Source organism: Anarrhichthys ocellatus, unplaced genomic scaffold, assembly GCF_004355925.1.
Source record: "Anarrhichthys ocellatus isolate YVR2014 unplaced genomic scaffold, GSC_Weel_1.0 scaffold24, whole genome shotgun sequence".
In the NCBI taxonomy this organism is placed as follows: Eukaryota; Metazoa; Chordata; class Actinopteri; order Perciformes; family Anarhichadidae; genus Anarrhichthys; species Anarrhichthys ocellatus.
The window spans coordinates 8,926,989-8,949,451 of NW_022280054.1; the positions used below are offsets into that span (position 1 = coordinate 8,926,989).

Genomic DNA, 22,463 nt, shown 5'->3' on the forward strand with positions numbered 1-22,463 from the left:
TGTGTGTGTCATGATATTGTGTCTTCTCTACCCCATTTAGGATATGGTAGGGGTGCTCATTGTTTCCTCTCTTCTGAGAGCACATGAACATTTTATAGTTATTGATAAGATGAAAAGTCAACACCATAGAACAAGGAGCAGCACAACAATTGCAGACAATAAAAGCAAAGGGTATGTAGCACAATCTTCTTCCCTTATCATCAATCACAGTTTAAGCTAATTGTGCTCCAGGGATGTTGGGATCATGAGCTGAAAAAAGACGTAGGACATATTAAATTTTAAAAATGAATGCGAGGAGGGAGGATTTAAGTGACGTGTAATGACGAAGAATGGACTGATCAACAAGGCGAGAACAAGACATTTAATTTCTCCCCTCATTAGAAAGCATCTGGAGAACTGTGACATCTGAAGGAGACTTTTGGGAATATTGTTGCCCAAATATGCGAGACAAAGACAGACACTAAAAATGACCTGGAGAATAATTATATTAAAAGTATGTCTGTAAATACAACATGCCGTTTAGTCTAATAGGGGAAAAAAGATTATATTCTTGCATTCATGACAACAGCATAATTGGATATAAAGAGAACGTGTTTGGTAGATTGTTGAAGTAATCAATCTTTTTTTATTTGAAAAAGAAAAAAGCAAGGGAAGTTTGAGTTGTTTTCATTTTCTGCGTTTCTTCAGCAGCATAATTGTGCGACGGTCCCCAACCGTCAACAATAGAATCAGCTGTTTGTGTGTTGCGTGTCCTACTTGTGGACTACTAACGCTAGCTTCCCCCCATATCAAATACTAGTTAGGTTAGGCTACACCAGCTAACACTATGCGACTACGTTACATTTTTCATAGAGCATGGCTAGTCTTTTGAATTATTAATCCTGGAAGTAACGTCACGAACAACCTGCGTTATGCGAATATGGCTGTGGGGTAGCTCCACTTTATTCTTGTTTATCATGTCAGTTTTCACATTCTTTGCGAAACTGTTGGCCTGACGTCATGCGATATAATCGCATAACAGGAATCTAGTTGGTCTGGCGAAACGCATGCACTTTAATTCGCGTAAACACCAGAAACGTACAGGGTGCAACTGGAACTAAAGTGCTGTCGTTATTGCGAATGGAAAGCGTATTAATGGGTGGGCTTCGTCTGTCACTAAAGCAACGATATTTGGTCCTGCTGTGTTTTGCTGTCGGAGCGATAATCGTGTATCAGGTCACGAGGTAAGGCAAACTCTTCAACAGCTGACACGAGACAGAGGGAAGTAATATTTTAACCAGTAATAAGAGGCACGCATATTAATGCATTCCTGGATGAAAACCGCGCCCACTAACACCTCAAATGTAAAAGTTGTGGCCAAGCTTCTCCATGGCTGCTGCACTATGCTTGAGTGTGTTTGCTTGGTTATTTGTACCACTTGTATTCAAAAATTCTGACTCAGCTCTTTAAAAAATCAACCAAGTTGCCTGTGAACTCTCACCTGCAGGCGTGTGGACATTGAAGGTGACAACACATAACAAGTTACCTGTGCTAGACTTCAGTTTGTCCTGTTTTGACGTCAGATCACCCTGTGAGTCTCTATGCAAATCTTTTCTATTGCTGATTTGTGTACATAGAAATGGAGGAGAGAGCTCTCTGTAACACGATAAGTTAAATCGTGGTCAAAATCAAATGTCTTGAGGATAATCGGCCATAACTGAACCTTGCAAGGTAACCAAGAAAGCCTTCCTTATTCCCAGGTTGTGCCTCTTCTGTTGCGAGTATATTCAAATGCAGTGATAACAGTTTTCTGAACAGGTGAAACTGGGTTTAGATGTTTTGCTCAAGGGAATATTTGTTCTCAAGCTATAGCTTCTCATAATACCATAGAAATATGTCTTCCTGGCCTTCGATCCAGTTGCACAAGTTTATTTTCCAGTTGTGAACAGTACTTTGCCCCCGTAGGAATCGCCTTGAAGGGAGAAGAATGAGCCGTGTGGAAGGTCTGAGGGCCAACTCATCTGAGTTCACTCTGGAGGGAGAACCCTTCCGCATCCTGGGGGGCTCCATCCATTACTTCCGTGTCCCGAGAGCCTACTGGGAGGACCGACTGCTGAAGATGAAGGCCTGTGGCCTCAACACTCTCACCACGTAGGCTCCCACTGCAACACGGCTGGATGAATACACTTTACCTTATAACACCAGAATGAACCGTGTCAGATAGACTTTTACAAGAATAAAATGCAGTCTTGAAATCACCATTAAAATACTAACAGCACACACAACATCTGTTTTTTTTTTTAAATTCTCTTTTCAGGTATGTGCCGTGGAACCTGCATGAGCCTGAGCGAGGGGTGTTCAACTTTGAGGACCAGCTGGATTTAGAGTAAGGAACGACGAAGGGAGGACTTCTGAGACTCCTGCAGATGGCACTGTTACATTGCAGAACAGCTTTCAATACGTTGATGCTGCTGAGAGGGTCTACGTTCACCCTTAAGAAATGTTTTTGATTAATTAGTCGTGCACTCGATCAGTATCAGTGCTCCTTGATTCATTGATCAGATGGCCGTTGATCCATCAAATGTGCGGCTTGCTGTTAAGTCCAGTGCTGGAGGCAGATGTCACCTCCAAACAGAAAGATTCGATCTGGAAATGAAAGAAATCAATTGAGCGGAATATGTTGGAATGACATATCATTTGCAATTGAACGTCTGCTTTAATTGAGAATTACTTTCAGTCCCCACTTATTATCTGCAGTGGTAAACTTTTCAAATTGACTGTATTGATGGTAAATAGACCTCATTGACGGCACCTTTTGTATCTTTCTCCTAGAGCTTACCTCCGCCTAGCAGGCAGCTTGGGCCTCTGGGTCATTCTGCGTCCAGGGCCGTACATCTGTGCTGAGTGGGATTTAGGGGGACTACCCAGGTAAACGTCACAGTCAAGTGTCTCCTTCGCAGATATTTTGTTTATGCGTTACAGCCACAGTCACATTGTAAAGCTTTATTTTGGAATAGCCAGTGGGGTACTAAGTTAATCCCTTAAATTGGCTTGGACATGAATTGTTCTGTCAGGTAATCTTTTTTGTAAGCGTTATCTTTGCTGCAGGCTGAATCAATTAAACTGGTGGAAATAATTTGGTTATGTGAAGTATTTCAAGTGTGCCGTCTCTGTCACCTATTTGCCAGTCTCCCCAGATGTGTTGCTGTGCAACAAAGAATTTGTCTTGGTGAGAATGGTCCACCTCACAGTGTTGTACACAAGATACAGAGACAGGGCATTATGCACTATGCAAGTAACCTCTAATGTTACTCAGATGAAAGTCACCAATGATTTACCAGACTTTTAGTGAGGTATTGGAGAGAACAGTAATTAAATATGACAGGCATAGCTCCCTGAAAGGATGAATTAATAATTTACTTCTGTAATCACAATAGATGTGTGCAGATAATGCGGTGAATGTGAGGGGAAGAGACTGGAAGTAGGTATTTATGGAGTCGTTTTGCCTTTGGGGAATGTGAGGTAATATTTATTTGATAATCATCAAAACAGAGTGTTTCTAGGGGCACGCAGTGAAGCATGACTTCCTCTGCACTTCACTTTACGATAGTCATGCTCAGGTTGGTGAGATTATCGTCGAGAGCAAAAAAAAAAACCTGAAGAGAGCCCACTGCACAGCACTCTGAGGAACTCCTGTGATGCGTTGCTTTTTTGGACACTTTAAAGGTTTTGTTTGTGATTTCTTTTCAGTTGGCTGCTGCGGGATCACAACATGAAACTAAGAACAACCTACCCAAGATTCACTGATGCAGTCAACTCCTTCTTTCATCAACTCATTAAGAAAGTTGTTCCACATCAGGTACTTTTCCATTTTAGCACAAATAAAAATGTAAAGAAAAATTGATTGATGTATACACATTAGTGTTTCTTTAGAAAAAGTATACAATATTTAATGTTTTCATGGTTTACAAATCCTTGTATTCACGGTCATATTTTACCCCAGCATGCAATATTTCTATTACCACCTAAAAAAAGTGCATTAACTAGCTGCTGTTGTCCATTATGTTAACCATTGATAGCAATAAACACACAAATTAAATAAAAGCCATATTTTCTTTTTATCAGCTCCACGCATCATTGAACAAACCGTTGATTTCCATTGCACAGTGCCTTTAACATTCAGCTTTAGAGGGTAGGAATGGTCAAGAACTGATGCCAGGCCCTAATGTGTGTCCTCTATTCGCATAATCAATGTGCAGTATTCCGAGGGTGGCCCAATCATCGCAGTTCAAGTGGAGAATGAGTATGGCTCCTATGCTAAAGATGGAGAGTACATGCCTTTCATCAAGGAGGTAGGAAACAAATTTGTACATCATTTTAACAATAATTGGTAGCTCATAGATGAGAGTGGACTTATTGACTTTTTCCTCACAGCTGTCCTTTTTCAATTGCTTATATTTCAGAAAGAGCCCCCACTTTTTTGTTTATTTGCCTCCGTAATCCTCCATCTTTCCAGGCGTTATTGTCCAGGGCCATCACAGAGCTGCTGCTGACTTCAGACAACAAGGAAGGACTAAAGCGTGGAGGAGTGAAAGGAGGTATTGTCAAGCGCTGACAGACAAACAAGACTATGCATACACACACACACACACATATACAGTATGGCGGTTGGTGTGTTGTGTTTTTCGCACAATGACGAGGGGGTCTGAGCCAAAGGGGGGCATGGTGTCAGGCAGCTGCAGTTCTGAACTCCACACAAAGGATTCTGTCTTGTACCAGAAAATTGTTCTTTTTGCAACAACACTGGCATAAACATCGTGATGCTGTAATGTAAGTATTTTGTTTGACACATATGCTATTTTAATGCACACCTTCATTAGCAATTATTGTTTTTAAGCCTTCATAGCCTTCACTGAGATGAAGAGTATTTCTGTTTTTAATTATCATTGCAAACATACATTGTTGTCGCCATCATCATAATTGGAGGAGAACTCTCTAGAGTGTTGTTATAATAAACCCTCCTCTGGGTATTGTTTTATAAAGTGTGCATATACATGTCATGGTGAACAGTTGAAGTTTGATGCCTCGTTGCCTGATTTTTCATGCAGAAGCTTGCATTAACTTTATGATTTGAAGAGAATTTAGTTTTGTATGGACTTTGAGGTGCCATGCTGAACTGCTAATACTTCTTTAAAGACAACAAAAGCAGCATGTGAGGATTTAAGTACAACTGAAATCAATAATCATTCCATAAAGCTCTTTCTAAAGGATGTTTGGTATTTATTTGAACTGATGTTCTACATCTTTTATAGTTTGTATTTGCTTGAACAATATTGCTCTACCTTTTTTGTGTGTCTGAAGCACTAGAAACCATCAATTTCCAGAAACTGAACCCGAATGACATCAAGTATCTGGATGGAATACAAGTGAGTCTTATTTTTATGTTGGGTTTTCATTGTTCATTATGATTGTTCATTATTGTTCATTGTCCATGTTTTTGGACTCAGTTATTGCTAGTTTTCTGATCTAATCAAAGATCAAACTAAACATCAAACGGACACATCATTAGCAACCCTTCCTCTTCCCAATAAATAGACTGTCCAGGTAATTCCCAGTGAAACATTGGACCTTTTAAAAGAATGGAGACCTGAAAGAATATCTTTAAGACAATTTATTAAAGGTTTGTGCAAGTGCAAATAGGTAGTTACTGAAAGAAATTTACCTTTTTTTCCCTCTCCCAGCCTCACAAACCGAAGATGGTGATGGAGTACTGGTCTGGCTGGTTCGATCTTTGGGGGGACCTTCATCACGTGTACACAGCTGAGGGTAAGACAGACTCAGGGTGCGTAGACAGGATTTCTTTAGAGAGAGCGATAGCACCAAAACAGGTGTTTATGTGAGAGTAAGACAGGGTTCCCGCTGAGGGATTCTTTGTTGAGGATGAAACGATTTCTTTCTGTACAGTAGGTCGATAATACTGGCTAATTTGAGATGGAGGTATAGAACCTCTGAAGGTAAAACAGACTCAGAGTCTCAGTGCCTTAGGGTAAGAAAGGCTTAAGACAACCCCTTTTTTTTTTTCTCGCTGAGAATAAAACAGTCTCTGTGCCAGGGGAAACTAAGACAGGGTGTGGACAAGCTCTCTGCTTTAGAGGTTGTTTAAGATAAATTCTCCAGACTGAGTGTAAGAAAGTCCCTCTAACATGCTGGTTCCTTCACAACAGGCACAGAGCCCACTCAGTGCAGCTGGGATGTACAGCTTAGCATATGGCCATTTCCTCCTTGTTTTGCGGCTTTGTCAGAGATTTATAGACTTTTCATGCATGGTCTGTTGTGAGCCAAGTATCACAAACCAGAGTCCGTGCTCCACCCTCTCGAACTTTGAGAGGGTGGAGAGAGGGTTGCCCTTGGTTGCATTAAACAAGGTTTCAGTTGTCGGGAACACATCATTGCGTACTTTCCTATTAATTAGATGCTGCAATGTCCTATAAGTAGGGCTGGATTATCATTTAATATAATATTTTATTGTCTTTCAATGGAATGATATATTGCGAGATCATGATAAACACTTTTGTGTCGTCGTTTTGTGTTTTTCTTTTCCAATTTGAGTTGAACCTGAACATAAGACATGACAATAATGTGAGATCTAGGACAAAATTATGTTTACTCACCAAATGTATTGTGTGTATCATCATGGCCTAACAAAGGTGTTGAACACAATGTTCTTCCTCATAAAACATTCACGGAGCATCTTTTTGGAAGAATTTGAAATCTTCTCAGTTTACATTCCTGACTGCGTGCTGTCAGTCTTCCTCTTCTTGTTGGTGCATTGCTACATTTCTTGGCTCCTAATTGCATCAACTGTCGATTATTGGAATAGTGTGAAACCATTGGCAGGACTGTGTATCATGTCACTCGTGCAGTTGAGGAAGGATTCATATCCTTTAATTAACTAAAAGGGATGAAATAACAATGTAGAAATCTTACGTAAGTTAAAATTCAAAGGCATTTCAACTTAAAGTTGTAAAAGCAAAAGTACTGAAAGCCCATTTCGTAGTGGCATATACTGTGAAATGAAAGTATGAAACTTAATTTCAGAATATACTGAATATAATATTGCAGAATAAAAAAATCATTCTGCATTGGAAACAGGCCTGAATATTTGTATCACGTTTTGAGAAAAAAAGGGGCATCGACTAAAAAGACTTGAGGAGATTTTGAAGGAAACAAATGTAATAATTTTGTAATTAGTAAACTAGCTTCAATAGATTTAATGTCGTGAAAAGTCTAATATTTCTATCTGATGTGTAGTGGAGTAGAAGTATAAAATAGTCTTGTACAGTTCCACATGCATAATGCATCTTTGTGCATGTGCTAACAAAAGGGGGACCCACTCTGAAAAAAACATTCCTCCATAGTGCCACTAGTCAAAAACTTTTTTACAAAGATGTAGTTTAACTTACTCTGTCAGAACATTTCAGTAGGTCTCTCCCACATACCAGGAGACCGCAGCCAGGCGAGTGGTCTTTGGTGTAATACACAGGGGTGACGTACATGTTTCACATTTGTAAAGACTAATGCTATCACCATATTGAGTGCTCTCAGAAACCTTTCATTTTAAATACACAGTGCAGAGCCTCAAGCTTCCATTTTACTCTCTGTCATTCCCAGCAGCCATCCACATCTTAACAAAAAATGAAAGGCTTCCTTATGTAGTTCCTCCTCGGTGAAAAGGGGATATGGGTGGCGGGACCCTTGCCATGCAGAAAGTGTCACAGCTGTGAAATGAACGCTGGGGCATTCAGAGGGGATTCATGTCCTTGACAGTTCATTACTCTACTGACTGCTACACACCCAGCAGTTGGTCACAGCTAGAGCCGCCGCCATGAAACCAACCGAGTTCGGCTCTGTCACTCAACCTGCTCCATTGTTATTCACTAAGGCTCATGCCCTTGATTCAAATCATGAATCCATCCATCCATTTTCCTCCGCTTATCCGGGGTCGGGTCGCGGTGGCAACAGGCCAAGCAGGCTGACCCAGACTTCCCTCTCACCGGCAACATGTTCCAGCTCATTCTGGGGGATCCCAAGGCGTTCCCAGGCCATCTGGGAGATGTAATCCCTCCAGCGTGTTCTGGGTCTTCCCCGGGGTCTCTTCCCAGTTGGACGTGCCTGGAAAACCTCCAATGGGAGGCGTCCAGGAGGCATCCTAATTAGATGCCCGAACCACCTCAGCTGACTCCTTTCGACGCGAAGGAGTAGCGGCTCAACTCCAAGCTCCCTCCTGATGACTGAGCTCCTTACCCTATCTCTAAGGCTGAGCCCGGCCACCCTACGGAGGAAGCTCATTTTGGCCACTTGTAGCCGCGACCTTGTCCTTTCGGTCACGACCCAGAGTTCGTGACCATAGGTGAGGGTAGGAACGTAGACCGAGTGGTAAATTGAGAGCTTTGCCTTCCGGCTCAGCTCCCTCTTCACCAAGACGGTCCGGTGCAGCGCCTGCTTTACTGCTGCAGCCGCACCGATCCGTCTGTCGATCTCCCGCTCCATCTTACCATCACTTGTGAACAAGACCCCGAGATACTTGAACTCCTTCGCTTGAGGTAGGCACTCTGTCCCCACCTGGAGGGAGCAATCCACCGGTTTCCGGCAGAGCACCATGGCCTCAGATTTGGAGGTGCTAACTCTCATCCCCGCCGCTTCACACTCGGCTGCAAACTGCCCGTGAAAGTCACGAACAGGATCGGAGACAAAGGGCAGCCCTGGTGGAGGCCAACACCCACCGGGAACGTGTCTGACTTATTGCCGAGAATGCGGACACAGCTCCTACTGCAGTCGTACAGAGACCGGATCGCCCGTTGTAATGGGTCCGGCACCCCATACTCCCGCAGCACCCCCCACAAGAACCCCCGAGGGACCCGGTCGAAAGCCTTCTCCAGGTCCACAAAGCACATGTAGACTGGTTGGGCGAACTCCCAGAACCCCTCCAGTAGTCTTGCGAGAGTAATGAGCTGGTCCACTGTTCCACGGCCGGGACGGAATCCGCATTGCTCCTCTTGAATCTGAGGTTCGACAAACGGTCGGAGCCTCCTTTCCAGCACCCTGGCATAAGCCTTCCCCGGGAGGCTGAGTAGTGTGATACCCTGGTAATTCGAGCACACTCTCCGGTCCTCTCCGAGTTCCTCAAAGTGCTCTTTCCACCACCCGACGATGTCCCCTGTCCGGGTCAGCAGTTTCCCCCCCCCCCCCTGCTGAGAACAGCCTGGGGTAAGCCCTGCTTTCCCTTCCTGAGCCGTCGGATGGTTTGCCAGAACCTCCTTGAGGCCAACCGAAAGTCCTTCTCCATGGCCTCCCCGAACTCCTCCCATGCCCGAGTTTTAGCATTCGCGACCGCTGCAGCCCTTCTGGCCTGCCGGTACCTGTCAGCTGCTTCGGGAGACCCCTGGGCCAACCAGGCCTTGAAGGTCTCCTTCTTCAGCTTGACGGCTTCCCTCACCTCTGGTGTCCACCACCGGGTTCTCGGGTTGCCTCCACGACAGGCACCGATGACCTTCCGGCCACAGCTCCTAGCGGCCGCGTCCACAATAGAGGCTTTGAACATGGTCCATTCGGATTCCATGTCCCCAACCTCCCTCGGGATGTGTGAGAAGTTCTTCCGGAGGTGGGAGTTAAAGACCTCCTGGACAGGGTTTTCCCAGTTCACCCTCACTACACGTTTGGGCTTGCCGGGTCTTTCCAACCGGTTCCCCTGCCATCTGATCCAACTCACCACCAGGTGGTGATCAGTTGACAACTCTGCTCCTCTCTTCACCCGAGTGTCCAAGACATACGGCCGCAAAATCAAATGATACGATTACAAAGTCGATCATTGATCTCCGGCCTAAGGTGTTCTGGTACCAGGTACACTTATGAGCCACCTTATGTTCGAACATGGTGTTCGTTATGGCCAAACCGTGGCAAGCACAGAAGTCCAATAACGAGACACCATTCGGGTTCAGATCGGGCAAGCCGTTCCTCCCAATCACCCCCCGCCAGGTTTCTCCGTCATTGCCCACGTGAGCGTTGAAGTCCCCCAGGAGAACTATGGAGTCGGTAGGTAGCGCCCTTTCCAGGACCCCTCCCACCTCCCGCCTGACCTGCCGCCTGGTCTGCATTGCACCCGACCCCGATGCTTGTCCCTGCGGGTGGTGGGTCCACAGGGTGGCTGCTCCATGCTGTTTATTCGGGCTGAGCCCGACCGGGCCCCATGGGCGAAGGCCCGGCCACCAGACACTCCCCGACGAGCTCCCCTCCTGGGTCTGGCTTCGGGAGGGTGCCCCGGTTTCCCTGGTCTGGGCGAGGTTGCTAAAGTCCGTGGGCTGCTTATCATTAGGTTCGTTTGAACCGCTCTTAGTCTGGGCTCTCCCCCGAGACCTGTTTGCCTTGGGAGAACCTACCAGGGGCTAATGCCCCGGACAACATGGCTCCCAGGATCACTGAGCCACTCAAACTCCTCCACCACGTTAAGGTGGTGATTCGCGGAGGAGAAATCATTAACGTCAGTCCAATTTGACTACTAAGGTCCAATTGGAATGCTTAATTACTTGCCCTGCTATGTTCGCTGCAAAATATAGGTTGCTAATTAGTGCAGGGAGGTGGGCAATTTTTTATGGTCGTGAGCATTGCCCCGTAATGAATTTTAGTAACCTGTAATTGGATGTGAGGCGGAGGTCTGTCTGTGTTTCAATTGAAGTGGAATTGAGGGCAACAGGATTATTGAGACAGTGGCTTGTTAAATCAAATGGATTTTTTGGATCTTAATGTTTAGCTTTATTTGTTATTCTCAGATTTACTCACTGGTTATATCAGAACAATTAGGATAAATTGTAGACTTTATGTGGGATTTGTTTATGTCACTCTTTTGACAGACATGATGCCTGTGGTCACGGAGATCCTTAAACTAGACATGTCCATCAACCTCTACATGTTCCACGGAGGGACGAATTTTGGCTTCATGAGCGGAGCGTTTGCCGTTGGAATGCCGGCACCTAAACCCATGGTGACAAGCTATGGTACGTATAATGAATATGTTTGTGACCAGCATTTTATGACACTTGAAGGAAAAAAATCCTCATACAGGGTTGATTGGTCAGGGTTGAACTGGGTTCATGCCACAAGGATTCAATACAAAGCTGCATTTTAATAGCCAGACACATTCACAATTACTTACACTTTAATTGTGTCTGAGTGGGACCACTAATTCTGCACCAATGTAGGCTGAAAGAAATCTCTAACGAGTGCACTTAATCATCAAACAATAACCTTCTTTTTGAAATACCGTCAGTAAGTACAGTCTGAGCCAATTTTGAATAAGAGATGTAGACTAAAAAGAACATGATTAGGATTTTTGAAATGTCTGTAGATGGCGCTATCCCTACTCCTGAGCCTCTGACCTTCGGCTGGTTTAAAATTTGAATATGCAGTGCACATTAATGAATTAATTACCTAATAAAATGCACGTGAGATGTAAATTAAAGATGGTACAATGGGTTTTATATTCTCCTCTAGGGTACTTAACAATGTAATGACCTCGTTCTTGAGAAAAGAGGAGAATTCTGAAAACCGCTCCCCAGTAGGGAAGACCACCTCTGACCTTCAGCAGCCGTCGTACCTGTGTTTACTCCTCTGAATGCCTTTTACCTTTTTGCCTCAAGAAGGCTCACGATAACCTAAAATGTGTTTCGGCCCGCCGCTGTCTCGAGATGTTTGATAGGGGAGCACACTGAAAGCATCTGCCACGGTAAGAGGCATCCCTGCTTCTCTCCGGCTCCTGAGTCTGCTGTTCTGATAGCGCATTATCTTTCAGATTACGATGCTCCATTATCTGAGGCTGGGGATTACACCACCAAGTACCATCTTCTGAGGAATGTATTCAGCCGCTACCACGGTGAGTGTTGTGTGTTGTTGCTGAGTCGGGCCCCACATCTTCTGTTTCTCTTTCTCTCCCTCTCCTTTCATCTCCCCACTTAAGTTAATTCTCCTTGTAGAACCTGCTCTCTGTTGGCTAAACCAGGATAACTTTGCATATGATTACAAGCACGGATTAGATAGGGGTTTGTGCATGTGTGTGAGATTTCTGCCCAAGTCAAAGACCCTCAATTACTGCCCATTGTGAAAATGACATACTTGGCCTTTTACCATGTTTATTGCTGATGCCGTTTTCTCTCTTTGTAAAACAAGGGTTTGTGGTTGGGGCCAGAAGTCTCGAGTGTTTTGTGACCGAGACCGAAAATGTAGCTTTTGGCAATCTGGGATTGAATCCAGCCCAACAAAGTAATAATTTGCCCAGGTGATTGAAGATAGTTTGTAAGGCTGCCTATGCATGATTCATCCTTATGTTTTGTTGTTTGCTGAACAATGAGCAGTGGCCTGGATATGAGAGTGAGTCTGAGGAGGCTTTTTGTTCTGCTCAACAACTACAAACACATGACCCAATTCTTTAATTAGATCATTCTGATATTTTATCACTGTTTGGTTGTCAAATCATGTACGTTGTGTCAGTTACTCTTTACCCTGTAGTTTGTTTTTGTATAACCTGGCATGGATTCAGGCTTATATGTCAAAAGTCGAACACTGATCTGTTACAACACCATGGCTCCTAAGATAGACCTGTGACATAAATGCTTTGGGGCTTTCAAAAATTGCAATAATACAGTATATAATCTTAAACAAGCTGCTCATTCATCTGCAATACATAGTCTGTGTGAGCACAATATGTCAGATCACTATTGATGATACTACTTTATGATTTGAGGTATTCCCAGATCAGTGCCAGTGCCTCCTTTTCAATGATGGAGTAATTTAACTGGTGTGAGTTGAACTTCTTAGAAATCCAGATCTGTGACGTAGCTTCATAGACATAAACACTAATTCTTCCCCTCTTAGATTTAAAAAAATGATTCACACTAACACTGGCGTGCGAGCGTCGCAGAGAGCCATTTTGGAGAAAGGTGTCGGCCGTTATCCTCGCTTTTCTTAATTGATCCAGCTGTTACCGCTTGGCGATAAGGAAATGCTGTCAAGCCTTTTCCGGAGGGACCGCTGGTGTCTCTGCATGCTTTAACACCTTTACAAGCAGGGGGTGGGCATGGGGAACCACTGTTAACTGCAGCACAAACTGGATGCTGCTGTGGTGGGTAAATGGCTCACCCGGGGAGCCTTCTAAGAAGTTTCCATGGTCACCTTTATGATTGATATTGAGTGATTCATTGGCTTTAGAGTAGGAAGACTCCTGCAAGAGAAGGCAGAATGGAACAACATGCTGTGCTTAAAAAGCCCAGGAGAAGGCCCAATAGTTTTTGTGTGTTTTAGTGAATTGTTCTGCTGGTTAAACCTGAATTACGCTGGCCAAGAGTTAGTAAATCATCCTACCTTTTCTATGTACTAGCTGTGCAACATGGTTTATGATTATTTTCATTCCATCTCTTTTATTTATCAGGTGGTCATAATATGTAGATGCAAAAGGTTTACCTTGGCAAGTTTTAGGAGATTTCTTCAAAGACCAGGAATATCCATTATTTACTCCCTTCTCTGACTGAGTGTGGGCAGTGTATGCATCATGTTGTAATAATCCCCCGGGAAAATAGAGGATGAAAGAAATGTTAATGAGTGAATGTACAGACAGACAAACTGCATCCTAGCCTCATTTTCCCTGCTTGTTTTTCAGCCCAGCCTCTCCCTGAACTGCCCTCTCATCAGGAGAGGAGAGCGTACCAGCCTGTTGTCATCCAGCAACACCTGTCTCTGTGGGACAGTCTGCATTTCACTGACAAGGTAAGCTACAGATGCACAGAGAGTGCCAACATAGGAGGCACAGAAATAATAAACATCACCCATGTAGCATTGCTCAAAACCGAGTCAGAAGGTTGCAATCAGTCAGACAACAGTCATCCATGAAATATTTAATGTATAAGTAATACACAAAAGCCAATCCAATGAACTCAAAGAGAATTTGCTGTCAATTATGTGGATGTGCTGCCTGCTGTGGTGTGTTTACTTCTTTAAAAATGTATTCTAGCCTTGCATAGCGCATGAGAAGTGTGATTCCCTCAGACTGTCCTAGCCCCATGACGGGTGTATTCACAGTACCTACACTTACAGAAGCACAAGCTCCTTATCACACCTGTTATCACACCAGTACTTATTATTATTATTATTATTATTTGTTAGTAGCTTTGCTAGCCATATTTTAGAGTCAATCAACATTAGCAAACAATACAAACAACCGCAAATTTATGTTACAATAACATAAATGATCATTGCATTGGATGTATCTTCCAGCAATGTTTGAATGTATCTCTATAGAGTTGAGTGGATTTTGAATAGTATGCTTCAATAAAACATTCATCATATGTGAAGTAAGTTTTATATTCTTTGCCCATATTTTATTTGGTCTGGTACAATATACAGTAGTATATGTTCCTCTCACACATAAACCAAACCCCATACAGAATCATTTGATTTCTTGATTTAAAGAAAATGAACAGTCTAATCTGAAGCTCTGAAAATCACAAGGTAAGGTGCAGACGTGGCTGTGGTAATCTGAAAGTGATAGAAGTGAGCTTGCAGCTAGTCCACCACACAGCTGGATCTATTGAGGAAGGACGAGAAGTGAAATGAGTAGCACTCCTCCCTTAATAAACACCTGCAGATGAGGTGCCCCTGACATTCTCTCCTAACTGCACTAGTGGCCTCCTCGGGGACCAGCAGTAACCAACTGTGTGCAGCTTTGTGACTGCAAAGCAGGTTGTTGTGAAACTATAACACGAATGCAGCAGAACATTTCCTTTTGCCAAAAGATTGGTTAAAAGCCTGTTTGGAGGCTGTCATCATGTCTGCTCGCTTTCATGACCACCAGTTTAGTTTAGCCATTTACACCATGCTCTTCAGGGGCATTAAAATTCAAACCAGATGTAGCACGTCTGGCAGTAGCTTACCACATTCATCATTCACTCCCCGTCGCAATAATTTGCTTCCCTCTGAGACGACAATTACTTTGCCCCTGACCAACCACACACCCTTGTTCAAAGAGAGCGTTTTCTCTACAGAGGCTTTTAGAGTGACTGAGTGGGACGTCTGAGTTTGATATTGTATCTGTGTGTCTGCAAGTACGTGGTTAATCGTGTCATAGCAGCGAGTGTTTATTGTCTCGTGGAGAGTGCATAATGCACCTCCCCAAGGGTATGCAAAAGAATGCTGCTGAATGAAAGAATTGCTCTGAACGCCAGACAGGAAAGCTTCATTAGGTTTGATAAATCATCACTTTGGTTGAAGCCATCTTGCGAGTGGGAGATCCCATCTGCATGGAGAGTGGCTTCGAGATTGTGTGTTCACTTTAAATAAAGCACAATTCATGTGACAACAAAAAAAATAAAGATCTTTAAAAACATGAATTTCTGCAGCACATTTAGACGCCTGGGTTTAAAAGGTAACAAAACTTGTGTCGTCTTTTTTTTTTTTTAGCCTTTCAAGTCAGAGAGGCCGGTGAACATGGAGAATCTCCCTGTCAACAACAACAATGGTCAGTCTTACGGGTACACGCTGTATGAGACGACCATCACCAGCGAGGGAACCCTCAACTCAAAGAACAACATCAGAGACAGAGCTCTGGTAAGAACAGGAAGACGGGCATCAACACAATCCGCAAACCACACATTTACACTTTTCTTTGTGAGAAGGTTTGCAAGTAACAACTTGTTATCTGAAATCACAGCCCTGATCAGTGTACTTGTGGAGTACAATTAACAAGCTCAGGCTGCTACCAGTTGCTCTGGTGTTAAAGACATGTCACACAGTCGTTGGAGCCTTGAGTTCTAAAAGTTTCTCTTTAGTGAAGGAGAAGAGAAGTGTAATGTCAGGACAAGTGCATTACTGCTTCATGTTGAGGACGGGTGTTACGATTAACTGGGGAGTTTGGTGCTCCTGCTGAGCCTTTTTCTTATTGTATGTATCTTGATGTGTGATCACATTAGCAACACTAATAGTAAGAATGGTAACTGATTTGGCGTACTTTTATTTTTCAAAATATCTGCTTACATTTTTTTCACGTTTCCTTTTCTTCCTAGGTTTTTGTCGGCAAATATTTTATTGGTGTTCTGGATTATACAACGCAAGAACTCGCACTCCCGGATGGGAAGGTACCGTGTGTGTGTGTGTGTGTGTGTGTGTGTGCGTGTGTGTGTGTATCCTTCTGTATGTAGTTACTGTAAGAGCTAGTCAACTGTAAGCTACTTTCAAAAGCATAACTTTGTTAATATTTAACAGCATGTGAAAGCTTCAGGGGATGCTGATAGATGTGTTTTGGCAGCAAGGACCCAGTATTAAGCCAACAGCAAACCTTCAAATGACTGTTTATCGCAAAACAAATTTCAATAGTCGACTTCAACCTTACAGAAAAGTGCTGACTCAGAGCGGCCTTGATCAATTACTAAAGCCAGAGCAGCTGAAAGGAATTTCAGCCTGCTTTTGTTTTTTTGTAATACTTTCCATCGAGGAATACTGCTGTATTTCAGTAATGCATCTCATGTTTTATGCATTTTTCCTCTGAAGGGAAAAAGAACTCTGAGTTTACTGGTGGAGAACTGTGGAAGAGTGAATTATGGGAACAGTCTGGATGAGCAGCGCAAAGGTACAAGTGTTCTTTAAACTGATGGCTTTGCAGATGTTCCAGTCAGCAAAAGTCCTGCTGATTGATCTTTTTCATTAGATACCTTGAAGGAAACTAATTAACAGCATCTTAACCCTTATGCAACACAAGGGATATTTTTGGCTTTTTAGTTTTTTGATCATTCTGGCTGTGTTGATGCAGATGGCGTGGAGTTTTTTTTTTTTTTTTTTTTTTTTTTGTTTGTTGTTGTATTGGGGTTTTTTTTTTTTTTTTTTTTTTTTGGAAGTTCTTTACTTTGGAAGTTTTTACTATTTTCCGCCAGATTGAGCCACGCTTTTTTCCTGGTTTCCCCAAGGTGTATTGCTGCTGTATTATGGAGCACTGCAGTGTTTGATGCAATGCATCAAAATCAATGTGTGAGATCAATGTGCAAGATCCATAAAAAAAAAAAAAAATCCAATTAAAGCAGCTTTCCCTCACCTTTCAGGTCTTGTTGGAGATATCGAGTTAAACAAGCGGCCCCTCCGTGACTTCATCATTCGTAGTCTGGACATGAAGCCAGGCTTTGTAAACAGGTTGGTGTCTTTCAGTTATTACCCAGTTTCCCTCCATGTTTGTGTTTCTCTGTCATTACGCCTGCCTGCTCCTGATTCAATCCAGCTGATTACCTCTCTGCTTAACACAATCACAGTGATGGCAAAATGCAGAAAACCATAACACAGCCATCCAATACAGCATGTCATGTTAAACATCTAAAATTATCAGCAGCGCAGTAGGTAGATCAGTTAAGATATGTACTCTTATCAATGTTCTAGAGCCTCAACATGAGAGGAAAACCTTCACCTTTTTGTCACTGACAGAGATAGTGTAGAACACTATCATGTACAGTATTAGCAGAATCCAAACTATGTTCGAAGTGGATACAACAATAAAAACACCTTGTGAAAGCGAGAGATAAAAATACGATTCATCCAAAGTTGCATTTTAGCGAGCAGCAAGTGTCTGACAGCTTAAATGTAAGATGTCAGACAGCCTAGAATTTATTTCAGTATTATGACAAACTTGCAGCATCAGCAAAGAAGAGCAGTAATTAAATGCTGAAGTAAAACACCAACATGGATAAGCCTTTAACGGGACAGTTATTCAATCGTACAATATATTTCCCAAAGAACTGACAAGACCATTGAGTCAACACCAAGACACCGACTAAATACAAATGTACCCAACCTTGTACAGTGCCATTGTAAACAAATGCTGTGCAATGACAAAAAGGGAAATGTGTGAGCGATTTGGAATCGGGGCAGGTTTAGATTTGCTGGATGACAAAGGTTGTCTTAAAAGTTAAATATCTTGCAAACTGTTTGACAAAATGGCGGATCTGTAATGTGGCACCCATCCCATAATAAATATTGATATATTCTCCACAACAACCAAGCATTATTTGGGTAATATTCCGTGTAACATTCCCGTATATTGATAATCACATGGAACATTAGTGTCATTAACACCAGCTTGAAGTCAAAAATCATCCACAACCCTTCGTAATCACAAAACCTTTGTTGATATCTAGAATTTCTAGGTGTTATCTTGTAATATTTACCCTCTGTATGCAGCTCATATTTGTTGCACAGATGATAAACATCAGGTTCAGCAGGATTGGCTAACCTTCTAGCTTATTTAGAGGTTCATATTTGCACTTAGTGGACTATTTACATATTTGTTCAAGTCATTGTGGGTCTCTCTTCATGTGCTGAAAAATTTGCAATCTCTTTTCCTCAGCGCTGTGTTGAAAATGTCAAGGCCTGAAGCCCTTTATGAATGAACACTAAAAAGGTATAACTGAGGAAGAATTTTTCTTCTATCATGGCAACCTTTGCGTTTACTTGGAGGCAAAATATAACCTATAACCAAAACAAAGATAGTGATTGGGAATATTGTCCAGAGTTTCCTTTGACATTTACTGTCGGCATATGAAGACGAATGACATGATGCACTGTGGACTGCTGGCCGAAGACCTACAAGTCCAGACTGCGTTTTTGAGAAAAGCTGCCACAGACTGTGTCTAAACAATACATTAGATACATCAAGGTTTGTGCTTTCATTCCATGAAATGTGCAGCGTTGTTGAAAGTGTAATCTGACCAAAATGAAAAGTGCAATGTGTTCTTCTTTTACAGTCTTGAGAGTTCAGGCCACTGGCTGTCTATGCGTCAGCGGCCCACATTCCCAGCTTTTTTCCAGGCCAGACTCTATGTGAACAGTTTGCCTAAAGACACCTTCATCAAGCTCCCTGTGAGTGGCCTGCAATCAGTACAGCAGCACGACAAACTACAGACTCCACAGACAATAACTCTTTGACAAAATCTGAACCGAAAATGGAAAATGTAGAAATAGATCGTCTTTGGCACAGGGCTGTATTTCTGGATTCAATTACAGTATATGTCTGGTGTTTGGGTTATTTTGCCCCACTCTCATAGATTCACAATGAAAGTTGAGACATTCTATAAATCAAATATAAATGTCAAGTTTTTTTCTCATCTGGATTAAACAGAAATCCAGCTGTCTAGACTTTCATAGATAATTCACATACTTCTAAACGCCGTGTTGTATAGTTTACCGCACATTGTTTTGGTAAGTTATTATTATTATTATTGAGCTTTGTCAAGGCAATTTTGATAGCGCCTGACTGACATTTTTCATACAGTTCCTGTCCAGCGAGCTGTCTTCAACACATAGACATGTGAATCTCTCCTTTGTTGACCTGATTGGAATTTCGACACCAGGAATTCGGATTCATTGTTCATTTATTCATATCTTTCATTTGATATTTTATTATGTACAGATGAGTGCTAGCTCACTTTTAATTTATTGGATATATTTGCATAATAATATTAGTGAGAAGGGAGAACATCTTAAAAGGCTCCTTACAGAAAAAGAGATTCTGATGATGATCCAATCTTTATGCTATACTGCATAATGCAGTTATTGATTGAATAAGTGCGTCTGTACCCTCCGGTTATACTGTACATCTCATTTCATTAGCTGAACCTGCTTGTTGTCAGGGTAAACCGTCACTGGTTGTGTTCACAGGGCTGGAACAAAGGTGTAGTGTTTATCAACGGCAAGAATCTGGGTCGCTATTGGTCCATCGGTCCTCAGCAAACTCTGTACGTCCCAGGCCCCTGGCTTCACAGGGGGAACAACCAGGTACAGTTCTTCTGTCCTTTATCAACAAGATACTTCTATCAAAGTCACTTTAGCACTAGTAATCTTTCACTAAGGCTATCCTCAGTCCCATATGTTTGTTATTAAACTAAATATATGAAAACAACTAACTACTAAACCCTTTATGTCATGTGTCATATTTGAAGCACTTTTCAGTTTTCACATACAACTCCTGAGCTGAGAGTTATACAGTATATCAAGTTTGTCACCCTTCAACCAGTTTCATAAAATCTTACATGATTGTGAGATATAACAATATAAATAAATATGCGTGGATCACCATGAAAAACGGTTGCCACATTTCTCCAGACGCTCTTGAAGTAGAAATACAATTTTGCCACACACCTTTCACGAACTTACATCTTAATTCCTTCACTGAAATATATTAATTTCTCAATAAATCAATTGCTCTGTCTAAAAGATGTTTGAAAATAAAGCCAAATACCCATCACTTGTTTGGTCTCACTAACAATACAGGCCCCAAAAATATTCAATTTACAATGATAGAGCAAAGCATCAAATCCTTGAGAAGCTTGAACAAGAAAATGTTAATCATTTGAGTATGTTATCAATGTTATGTTTTGACAACACAGTCATTTAAAGGACTGTGTGCAGATGTACACATTTAGCTATGTAGCTCCTTCAGTCACGTGCTCCTCACCTCCATTAATATGCCAAAGTTAAAGCACATGACAGGACCACAGTTACTGTATACAGCTACTGATATTCATCACCCTGCAGTATTTTTTTTCTTTTTTTTGTGCATTTGTGCTTTATTTTGATGGTGAGAGAAAGACAGGCAAGGCAGGGGAGAGAGGAGAAGACATGCTGAAAGGGCCCTGGACTGGACTCCAGCCCAGGACTCAAGGACTCAGCCTTAATAATATGCACGAGTGAACAACTGGGGCGCTTCTCTGTCACCTTGTAGTCTATGCTGTTGATGTCTGGAGCACTGTCTGGAAAAGGCCTTCGCTACATCTACTGCATCTCATGTGTTTCTTCTTCTTGGCTTTTGCAACTTTTCTGTTCTGATCATATATTTACCTTAGTGCTCAACCAACCGCTCTCGCTGTCCTTTCATGGCCTCAGCTAAACTATTTTTTTTGCTTTGTTTCAGGTTATAGTGTTTGAGGAGCAGGAAACTGATGGTAAGATTCAGTTCAGCAGCAGCCCTGACTACGGCATGACCGTTGATGTCCAGTGAGGAGGGGGTGAGCGTGGTTGATGGGAGTATTTGGTGAAGGGCACACGGCGATTGCCATGAGCTTCGTGTACCCGGGCACCAACGCTGTGCCGCCACCGGCAGCACTCAAAAGGGACACAACATGGCATCTGTCCTATGAGAAGACACCAACACAACAGTGATCCAGATTGGTCTTTATTTCAGTGACTATTTATTATGACATTCTATTGAATCCTTTTTGTTCCATTTAGCAATGGTATCATTAACTTGCATTCATATACTTCATAATTGTAGACCACAGGGCTGTCTGTTATTATATTAAAATGTTGTAAAATTCCTCCCACCGACTTTATAAAGTAGGCTTTGTAAAAATGCACTTGAATAAATGGGGTGGTTTAACCTCTGTGTCAGTAAGGCAGCTTGTGAACTGCTTTATTTGTCCTGCACAGCGAGAGCCTGTTTGATATAGAACTATAGAACTGGTTATTTTTCAAATGTACCTTCTTATGATATGCTGTGAACTCCTGCAGAGAAGTCAAGATCAAAAGCTGTCTTTGAAGAGTGTCTTTAAAAAACTCACCTGTTGTGTGTGGTGCTTACCAGCCTGCCATCACACTTATGTTCTTTAAGAAATGCTGCCACAGTGAAGCTGTGCTGTGTCATTTGAATGAATAAGCAGTGTGTTTTATGGCATTGTACAAGCTACATGTGGATAGGTAAGCCAGGGGCAGAAGTTTGATTTTGAAGGTGGGGGGGGACACAAGCACAAATCCTCAAAAGGGCTTTATTTTTTTAGATACCCGAGGTGGAACAAAGCTCATGGATAAACCTCTAAGGGTCTAAAATAATTAATATGGGGTTCATGACAAAACTTGACTCAACTAAGTGTCCCTCTCAATAATAGCTCAGTTGCATTTAACAGTCTGTTTGATTTGTTCAGCATGTGTACTATATTCAATTCAATTCAATTTGTTTTTGTACAGCCCAAAATCACAAATTACAAATTTGCCTCAGAGGGCTTTACAATATGTACACATTTGACATCCTCTTGTCCCAGGACCCTCACATCGGAACAGGAAAAACTCCCCCAAAAAACCCCTTTAATGGGGAGAAAAGAGGAAGAAACCTGTGGGAGAGCAATAGAGGAGGGATCCCTCTCTCAGGATGGACAGAAGTGCAATAGATGTCATGTGTAGAACAGGATAGTGAATTACAACACATTCAATGTAATTACAGCACATTCAATGTATGACAGAACCACGGCAGGAGGCAAGACCTGGTCCAGGTATAACCCGGATACACAGGAACCTGTGAGGCGAGAAAGCACAGAGACTCTAGTGAAGAAGCAGGTCAATAATGTGCATTAATGGTATCGGTAATATGAAATAGTAATGCGAGTAATAATAAAAGTGATATTAGCAGTTGGAGTCAG

General features: G+C 42.4%; 1 protein-coding gene across 4 annotated transcripts; it reads left to right on the plus strand.

Moving 5' to 3' along the window:
- The first annotated feature begins 743 nt into the window (after nt 1-743).
- Nucleotides 744-21,445, plus strand: LOC116390833 (beta-galactosidase-1-like protein 2). Of its 4 annotated transcripts, XM_031860944.1 has the most exons (19): nt 744-1,223; nt 1,945-2,130; nt 2,297-2,365; nt 2,812-2,907; nt 3,730-3,838; nt 4,239-4,331; nt 4,496-4,577; nt 5,341-5,405; nt 5,721-5,805; nt 10,887-11,030; nt 11,825-11,905; nt 13,685-13,791; nt 15,481-15,627; nt 16,083-16,154; nt 16,567-16,645; nt 17,112-17,199; nt 18,801-18,915; nt 19,714-19,830; nt 20,966-21,445. In XM_031860944.1, the coding sequence occupies exons 1-19, from the start codon at nt 1,120-1,122 to the stop codon at nt 21,050-21,052; spliced, it is 1,926 nt and encodes a 641-aa protein (XP_031716804.1). In that variant the 5' UTR covers nt 744-1,119; the 3' UTR covers nt 21,053-21,445. The 4 variants fall into 4 exon arrangements, 3 of the variants coding, with proteins under 3 accessions (XP_031716804.1, XP_031716803.1, XP_031716805.1); XM_031860943.1 differs by having other exon boundaries at nt 19,714-21,057; XR_004213202.1 differs by lacking the exons at nt 19,714-19,830; nt 20,966-21,445 and having other exon boundaries at nt 17,112-18,712; nt 18,801-18,889.
- Nucleotides 21,446-22,463: the final 1,018 nt, after the last annotated feature.

What these genes read in the sequence shown, in the direction of transcription:
- LOC116390833 (XM_031860943.1), top strand. Translation starts at nt 1,120, where the DNA reads ATGGAAAGCGTATTAATGGGTGGGCTTCGTCTGTCACTAAAGCAACGA. An exon ending in TGTATTCAGCCGCTACCACG is followed by an intron (nt 11,906 to 13,684) that starts GTGAGTGTTGTG and finishes CTTGTTTTTCAG; the next exon opens with CCCAGCCTCTCCCTGAACTG. An exon ending in TCGCACTCCCGGATGGGAAG is followed by an intron (nt 16,155 to 16,566) that starts GTACCGTGTGTG and finishes TTTCCTCTGAAG; the next exon opens with GGAAAAAGAACTCTGAGTTT.